The following is a 9,187-nucleotide window of genomic DNA, read 5'->3' as shown; positions in this document are numbered from 1 at the left end:
TCCTTTTCCCTTTCTTGTCCCCGCCCACCCCCGCCCCCGATCAGTCTGAAGAAGGGTTTCGGCCCGAAACGTTGCCTATTTCCTTCGCTCCATGGATGCTGCTGCACCCGCTGAGTTTCTCCAGCTTTTTTGTGTAACCACCCGGCAACTCTACATGCACAAAAATAACAGCATTTTTTCCAGAACTTTCTGTTTTTAATTCGACAGATACAGAGTCAATTTGACCTAATTTAACTATTTTTTTTATTAAGCAAAACAAAATATGAGCTGAAGCAACATTTGAAATGAGTTATTAAATTGCAACACCGCCCATCTCCATCCTCCAGAGATGCTGCCTGATGCGTTGTCACTCCAGCACTTTGTGTTCGACCTACCATTGGGCAATTGAGCACCTTGTAACAAAGGGTGAAACAGCCTCGATCTTCTGTCTGCGCTCTTAAGTGAGCCTTCTGTTTCTACTGAGTGGAATCTTGCTAAAGAACCATTCTTGTGAAGTTCCATGGGACATACTGCAATGTTACGTATTATATACCACCTATGATCGCCCCTGGATTAGTGGGTAATATCTACAAGGTAAGGATGGACAGACTCGAATTGTTTTCTCTGCATTGCCAGTGGTTGAGTGGAGATCTGATGGAAGTATATAAAATGTGCCAAGCATACATCGACAAGACAGTCAGGGCCTTTTTCCCCAGAGTAGAAATACCAAATACTAAATGGCAACCTTTAAGGTGAGAGGGGAAATGTTTAAAGGTGATGTGCATGACAAGTTATTTTTCCAGAGACTGGTGAGTACAAAATCCTACCCACCAAAATCACATACTTCTAGCGGCGGAAGTCCGCAGGAACTGGAGGACAGAGATGTGTGGTGCGTTCGTCATCGGAAACCAGCACCACTGCGTCGCTAATGTTTTCAACGATGATGAATGAATCAATGAATTATCTGACTGGTGTGGCCATCTCCTGTTTCAGCTTGGAGACACAAGGAACTGCAGATGCTGCAATCTTGTGTAAACCACAAAGGGCTGGAGTAGCTCTGCTGGTCAGGCAGCATCCATGGAGGCAACAGTGTGAATCTGAAGAAGGGACCTAAACGTCGCCTGTCCATTTCCTCCACAGATGTTGCCTGACCTGTTAAGTTATTCAAGCACTGTTTCATTTCTTCCTGTTGCGATGGGATACAGAAAGGGAGTAAAGTTCCCTTAAAAAAAACCAATAAACAGCTCAACGACAGGGTTGGTTCAGGTTAGACACCGTTCCCCACTGCAGGACTTGGAACAGAATTCAGCAGCAATGTCTGTGTCAGAGATTCCATTGGTTTCATTCCTGGCCTGTGTGGCCACAACGCAAAAGGTCGATTTTATTACTTTTAAATTACTTGTGGATTAGACTTATTATCGTCACCGTGTACCGAGGTACAGCGAAAAGCTTTGTTTTGTATATTATCAAATCAGATCAGATAACACTATACATAAATACAATGAAGTCAAACACAAGTACAATAGGCAGAGCGAAGGGGAAGATAGAGAATGCAGAATATAGTTCTCAGCATTGTAGTTCCATACACAAAGTACCGTGTCCACAATAGGGTCGAGGTGAATCGGGCAGTACCCTAGCTTATGGAAGGACTGTTCCAGAAACCTCATAACATAGGAGAAGAAGCTGTTCCTGAGTCTGGTGATGCATGCTTTCGAGCTTCTGTACCGTCTGCCAGACAGGGGCAGGGAGAAGGAGGAAAGACCAGGCTTGGGCAAGACTTTGATTATGTTGGCTGCTTTCCTGAGGCGGTATGAAGTGTATCTGGATTCAATGGTGGAAAGTCTGGTCTGCATGATGGATTGAGCTACATGCTCATCTCTCTGCAATTTCATGTGGTCTTGGGCAGAGCTGTCCCCAAACCAATTTTGCAATTAATTTAATTTTTATTTAATTAATTTATCTCTGAATGTCAGAGACATTTAAAGGTCTTAAAACCCATCACAACTTTGACAGCTGGCAAAGCTTTCTGTCAAGGCTGGTCAGACATTGTGTTGGCAGGTAGCATGGAATACACCAGCTGTGGCTTAGTCGACTGTGAAGATCAGCTGTCTGGATCTGCTGTCTGTCTGGTGAGTATAGGGACTGGGCAAATGCCAGACCATCTAGATCTGACCTCTGGAACGATGTGGACCTCAAACTCTTTTGGCCACCATGTCACTGCCAGCTCATAATCCAATATCTCCACGCTCTCTACAGAGCTCAAATTCCCGTTATGTTCATATCCATTTCCTTTTTCAAAGTTCTTATTGAATCTACTTCCAACTTTCAGACTGAGTTTCCACATTACAAGTCACAGCGTAAAACTCAAGATTCTCACCTCACCTCTGGTTGCTATGGCAATTATCTTAAAATCTATGACCTTTTGCCACTGAAGTCAGTTTGCACTAAATGTAGAAACAAAGAACTGCAGATACTTTTTTTATACCAAAGATAGATAAAAGTGCTGGAATGACTTAGCGGGTTAGGCAGCATCTTCGGAGAAAAATAATTGGTGACGTTTCAGGTCGAGACACTTCTACATACTCATTCATCTGAAGAGGGGTCCCAACCCGAAACGTCACCCATCCACTTTCTCCAGAGATGCTGCCTGATCCATTGAGCTAATCCAGCACTTTTGTCTATCTTCAGTTTGTATTTAATCACTCTAATAAACTCTTGATCATTTTGACCAGTTCAATTAAATCTTCTATTGACCCTCTTTGCTCCAATTACTGCTTCCCCAGTCTGATCACCCGACTGAAGTTTCTAACCCAGAGAATTGCATTAACAAACCTCCCCTATACGCTTGTGCAGACCAACTTACTGCTCTCCACAGTACAGGCCCAGTGACTGGGTCATGTCTTAAAAAAACCTATTTAATTCAAGGATCTTACTTGAGAAAATGTTTAAGCATTATCTCTTCTATTTTCGATGGATCTCCATTATTTTGTCACTATTAATTTACATTGCCTATCCACATTCCCCCTACAAAATTTCACATTGCAACTATCCTATTTAGTTTTCGTTCAGAGATACGGCTTAGAAACAGGTCCATCAGCCCACCAAGCCTCTGCTCACAGTCGATCACCCGTTCCCACTAGCTCAATGGTTCATTATTGTCACGGATGCACTGCATGGTGACATTCTTACACTGGGTTCTATGTTCTATGTTAACTAGTCCTATGTTATCCCATTTTTTCATCCACTCCCTACACATTAGAGGCAGTTTACAGAGGCCAATTAACCTACAAACTCTTTGAGATTTGGGACCCCAACTTTGGGATAGGGGAGAAAACTGAAGCATCAAAAGGAAACTCATGTGTACAGACAAACTCCACACACAGCACCTGAGGTCAGGATCGAACCACAGTGTCTCCGGCACTGTGAGGCAGCAGCTCTACCCACCCACTGCGCCGCACATGTAATGGGCAGATTTAACATAAAATTCATCTCCTTTGCAAATAACAGATTTGGTTTACTGTTTGTTCGAGCTGTCCCAGCGTTGTGACTGACCTCTGAAACCCAGACCCAAAAACAAGCCTGGAACGGTTGTTAAATCAACATGAGGTGGGCATGTTGCAACTGTTATTTCTGTTGTTTCACATGAGGAGAGTGACTTTACTGGAAGTGCATTGATCAGGTGAGAGTTTCTCTTCCATTCCCCCGGCCAAGTACCCTGAGTTGGTTCATTGTGAAAGTGGGTCACCAGCCACCTGTTTGGAACTAGTCTGAACTCGGCTTCATGAGTAACAACCTCAGTCAGCAGTCTCGTCAGTAACACTGAGTAACACAGCTACTTCACCAGATACACACTCTAGGGACAATTTACAGTTTTACCAAAGCCAATTAACCTACAAACCTCTATGTCTTTGCTGTGTGGGAGAAAACTGGAGCGTCTGGAGAAAACCCACACAGGTCACGGGGAGACAATACAAACTCCGTACAGACTGCACCCATAGGATCGAACCCGCATCTCTGGCGCTGTAAGGCAGCAACTGCCGCTGCGCCACCGTGCCACCCTCTTACTCGCTATCATTCTCTCTCACACACTGAATGTATTATAGGGCACAAAGCAAGGAATATGAATTTGATCCACTGGATACATGTTCTAACTCTGCTACTGACCATTGAAATAAAATGTGAAGTGAGGCATCTTTTGCCTACAACACACAGCGATCATTAAAAAGGCACTTCTAATATGGCAATTTCATCTTTGTAAGTTGGTCACATTTAACTCACAATCACATGTAAAGCATTGACTATATTGGCAACACACATATAGAAATGTCACCAAGTAAGATACTGGACTATACAGGTAAGCAACATATAACACGTTGGTCCCATTTATGGGCAAAGCTATGAAGCAGTACCATGTTCACTTCTTCAAGTGCAATTCTTAAAGAATTCTAGCACCTAACAATAAGTCTCTGGAAACTAATCCAGGTCATTGCAAAAGTTCTCCCGCCTAAAACATCAAGCTGTTAAGAGCTCGACAGAAAATATTGTTTTTGAATATACAAAAGATATTGGTCTGAAGACAATTGATGTGGTCCCAGTCTCGGTGTGATTCATGAGGTGCAAGGAAGGTGATTAACATTGCCTCTCGAATCGATGGCCATTCCGAGGCAGGATGAATCGGAGAAGGTCTGGTCAGCAATCGGATAATTTTCCTCCCTGAAACCCATTGGGATTGTTGGCGTCTGAAGTCAGGGGTTTCAAACAGGATTGGAATTTCTTCGAGAATGCATTGATTCTTCAACACGTCTCCCTGTGGAATGGTCCTCAGTTGCCTATAAGTAATGGCAGTGCCGTTAATAACTCAGCAGCAGCTCCTTGCAAGGCCAAGAGAATCCTTGAGCCTGATCCAATTACTTAGTAATACTTTCCTTCCACTGTGTTTTTGATACGGGTAATCCCATACTCTTGGTGCAAATGCTTCAACTACTCATCTTTGGTTATGTGTTCTCCATATGTCCCGAACTAAATCATATAATTAGTTTTATTTTTGTTTCTCAACCAGCAGTATCTTTCCTCCTTGGTATTTAGTACTTCCCATGGGAGTTTGGGCTCCAGGTTCGATGCTCCCTTTGCCCTCCGTTGGGCAGCATCTCCATCTCGAACTGGTGCCAGCCGCTGCCCAGGACATCGGGCTGCCCGCTGCGCCAGATCTCGCGGATGATGCGCTCCCTCTCCTCCAGCAGCTGTGCCCGCTCCAGCTCCTCGGCGGACGTGAAGACGTTCACCCCTGGGCTGGCGTGGCCGGCCTGCCCGTTGTTGACCTGGCCCAAGTCTGTTGCCGTGGGCGACCCCCCATTGTTGACCACCGCCTCCTCCTCCTCGTCCTCCTCCTCGTCCTCGTCCTCATCCTCATCCTCGCTCCCCTCCTCCGCCCTCTTGCTGGCGGGGCCGGCAGTCTCCGTGCGTGCGTGGCAGGAGATGCGGATCACCAGCAGGCAGAGCGTCAGGATCAGCCCGAAACACACGCCCGTGATGAAGTACAGGGCCGCCTTCTCGGGGTTTGCTGCAAGAGAAAAGCATCGCTACAGGTTAGGCTCAGTCTTCAGAGCAACCAGGACAAACGAGTGAACAGGAGGAGTGCCTGCAGGAGGTGTGAAACTCTATCAGTCCCGGTGCAAATGAGCAGCAGGCCCAAAGAGATGCATTCATCAGCTAAAAACTCTGCTGCATTTCAGGCTAGTCTTACAATTGGTACCATTATTACTCTTGCCATCATCATTTTTACCTATTACTCTTACTTTTACTCAATTACTCTTGACTTTATTACTCTTGCCTTTATTACTTTTGCCATAATTGCCCCTGCCATCATTGCTCACCTGTCCATTCCCACCACAGATGTTGCCTGATCTGCTGAGTTCCCCCAGCACTTTTTGCTTTGCAGCGTCTGCAGTTCCTTGTGTCTTTAAATTTGACGAGAATGGGCCAAAGGCCAATAAAGCAATATGTGGTCAGGATGGCATTGGCTGTTCCACTGGGAAGATTAAATGGAATTCACTTACAACACCTGGCGACAACCAACAACACCTACGACAGCACCTCCGACAGCAAAAATTGTCACCACTATCGCCGATAAGTTTTCAACATGTTGAAAATTTTGCGGCAGTCACCTGTAGTCGCCCAAATATCGCCTAAGTGGGACAGCCCCATTAATCACCTCATGGTCTGAGTGTTGGGGTAATCACATAAAAACCACCTCCAGACCCCAATCTATACCAAACTAAACACAAAAACTCCCAGCCTTATGGCAGCATCAGTCAGTTGGGTTACCTGATTTGAGGGATAACGCTGTGTGAAAAGTCAGAAATGAGTATTACTGTACCCAGCTGAGTGAAATGTATATGTACGTATGGTTTGCATCTGCTGTATCTGTGTGTGTGTGACAGCTATTGGCCAAGCATTGATATGTTTTAACTTTCAAAAAGGCAGCTAATATCATCAGAGGCCCACACCACCCTGGTCACACTCCCATTTTGCTCCTACCATCGGGAAGAAGGTACAGGAGCCTGAAAACCATGACCACCAAGTTCAAGATTAACTTCTCACCAACATCCATGATGTCCTTGAACACCGCACACCACTAACCTCATCTATGAACTGCAATGGACTGTAGTTTTAGTTACGCTGCAGACTTTTTTTACATTCGTTTAGATTAGAGTTACAGCAAGGAAACAGGCCCTTCGGCCCACCGAGTTCATGCTGACCTTCGATCCTCCCTTCACACTAGTTCAATGTTATTATGGTTATTAATATAGAGGTTTTCTGATTATTATATTTATCTGTGTGTTTAGTTTAGTTTAGTTTAGAGATACAGCGAGGAAACAGGCCCTTTGGCCCACCGGGTCCGTGCCGACCAGCGATCCCTGCACATTAACACTATCCTACACCCACTAGGGAGAATTTTTACATTTACCAAGCCAATCAGCCAACAAACCTGTACGTCTTTGGAATGTGGTAGGTAACCAATCTCGGAGAAAACCCACACAGGTCACGGGGAGAGAACGTACAAACTCCGTACAGACAACACCCGTAGTCGGGATCAAACCTGGGTCTCCGGTGCTGGGAGCGCTGTAAGGCAGCAACTCTACCACTGCGCCACCGTGACCGTCTATGCGTGTATTGCGTCTATGAACCTATTTTGCTACTGCAAGTTAAAATTTCATTGTTGAATTGTCAGAATATTTGACAATAAACACTCGTGAACCTTGACTCGAGTTTCCAGTTCCTTGTGTAGGAAGGAGCTGCGGATGCTATGAGGCTCTGGAGTGAGCTGAGCTGCAGAGGGGGGGGGGGGGGGGGGGGGTAGTTGAGGTACTATGACAATGTTTAACAAACATTTAGGTATATGGATAGGATAGATTTAGTGGGATATGGGCCAAACGCAGGCAGGTGGGACAAGTGTAGATGAGACATGTTGGTCAGTGTGGGCAAGTTGGGCCGAAGGGCCTGTTTCCATGATGTATAACGCGATGACTTTAAATCTTTCCCCTCTCGCCTCAAAGGAGGCTTCCAAGATGGCGGCCAACCCAGGCCATTATTTGCGTGCTAGCCACAGAAACCTATCTGCAATCTTTTAAATCTCTACTGCTGCAGCAATATTTCTTATCATGTTTCTATACATGTAAATGGCTCGATTGTGATCATGTATTGTCTTTGCACCGACTGGTTAGCGTGCAACAAAGCTTTTCACTGTACCTCATTACACATGACAATAAACTAAACTGAACTGAAATACTGATGTTGGTTTAGACCGAAGATAGACACAAAAAGCTGGAGTAAATCAGCGGGTCAGGCAGCAACTCTGGAGAAAAGGAATAGGTGACGTTTCAGGTCGAGACCCTTCTTCAGAATTCCTTTGTCAAGTTCCCAGCTGCCCAAGACACCAGAGACTCAGAGCGGTGGGTTGGAAGTTGGAGCAGTGATACGGAGGCACTGAGTTGTGACCTCGTGGATGTAGAGAGGAGATGCAGAGTGGTTACTTACAGGTGATGTGCATGTATGCTTGTATGCTGTTGGTGATGAGGCTGGTCTCTGCCTTCGGGGCATCCATTGATGTAAGCAGTGCTGGCAGCCTCACCAGCCACTCTGATCCTGGAAATGCTTGGGCTGCAGACCTGAAAAAAAAATAGCATGTACTTCAATTACTTGTCCTTGTCACCTTCACAGTGTACAGCCAGATGGCGCACACTGGGAAAACACTTCCAAGTCTCTGAAAAAGTGATCTTGGACCAAGGACATCGATTTTTTATTTCTCACTGTAAGGCCTTATCCCAAGCGGACTGTGGAGACTCAGTCACTTCTTACAGTCAAAACCAAGATCCATGGATTTTAGGAGTCAAGGGTTGTGAGGGTGAAGCAGGGAGATGATGGTGGGAGAGGAGAGCAGACACAACCTCATTAAATGATAGAGAAGAATCAAGGAACCCAATTGCCAACCCCTTCCACTAGCTTTTGGGCCTCCTCCACTGTCAGAGTGAGGCCCAATGCAATTTGGAGGAACAGCACCTCATACAACTCAGCGGTATGAATATTGACTTCTCTGACTTCAAGTAACCCTTGCTTTCCCTCTCTCTCCATCCCTCCCCCTATCCTAGTTCTCCGAACAGTCTGCCTGCCCCCCTGATTAAATGTTTATCTTTGTATGCTTCGTTGTCACCTTCCCCTAGCTAACAATGATCTATTCTACATTTTCCTTGAGCTTCGTCCCCTTTGATGTCTCCTTTTCACACCTTACCCTTCCATATCTGTGTCTCCCTGTTCCCCGACTCTCGTTCTGAAGAAGGGTCACCCTTTTACTTCTATCCAGAGATGTCGCCTGTCCCACTGAGTCACTCCAGCATTTTCTGTCTATCTTCAGTGTAAACCAGCATCTGCAGTTACTTTCTACCCACTAGCTTTTATGCTCTATTTTGCAATCCATGTGTGATTGGCAAAAAAAATCTGATCACAGAGGATGCAAAATGACCCAAAAGGAGGGATATGGTTCACATGCAGGCAGAGGGGATTAGTTTAACTTGGCGTTGTGTTTGACACTGACATCTTGGGCTAAAGGGGCCGATCCTGTGCTGTACTGTTCTATGTTCACGGAACCAGAAATTGTCATCATTGCTTTCCTCTGTGTGAAAGGAAACACATTTTCCATTGCACTACACTG

At 45.4% G+C, this 9,187-nt stretch overlaps 1 protein-coding gene across 1 annotated transcript in view; it reads right to left on the bottom strand.

The window, feature by feature from the left end:
* Positions 1-228: 228 nt before the first annotated feature.
* The window catches only part of eva1ba (eva-1 homolog Ba (C. elegans)), a 55,249-nt gene continuing 46,290 nt past the window's right edge, over positions 229-9,187 (bottom strand). Inside the window, exons 2-3 of the mRNA XM_055656081.1 lie at positions 8,017-8,147; positions 229-5,539 (exon numbers count right to left, since the gene is read on the bottom strand). Coding sequence (XP_055512056.1) covers positions 5,061-5,539; positions 8,017-8,083 — 546 coding nt within the window. The 5' untranslated portion in view covers positions 8,084-8,147 and the 3' untranslated portion in view covers positions 229-5,060. The remainder of the gene's footprint in view (positions 5,540-8,016; positions 8,148-9,187) is intronic.

Source organism: Leucoraja erinacea, chromosome 26 (genome assembly GCF_028641065.1).
Source record: "Leucoraja erinacea ecotype New England chromosome 26, Leri_hhj_1, whole genome shotgun sequence".
NCBI lineage: Eukaryota > Metazoa > Chordata > Chondrichthyes > Rajiformes > Rajidae > Leucoraja > Leucoraja erinaceus.
This window is presented reverse-complemented; position numbering and strand designations above follow the sequence as displayed.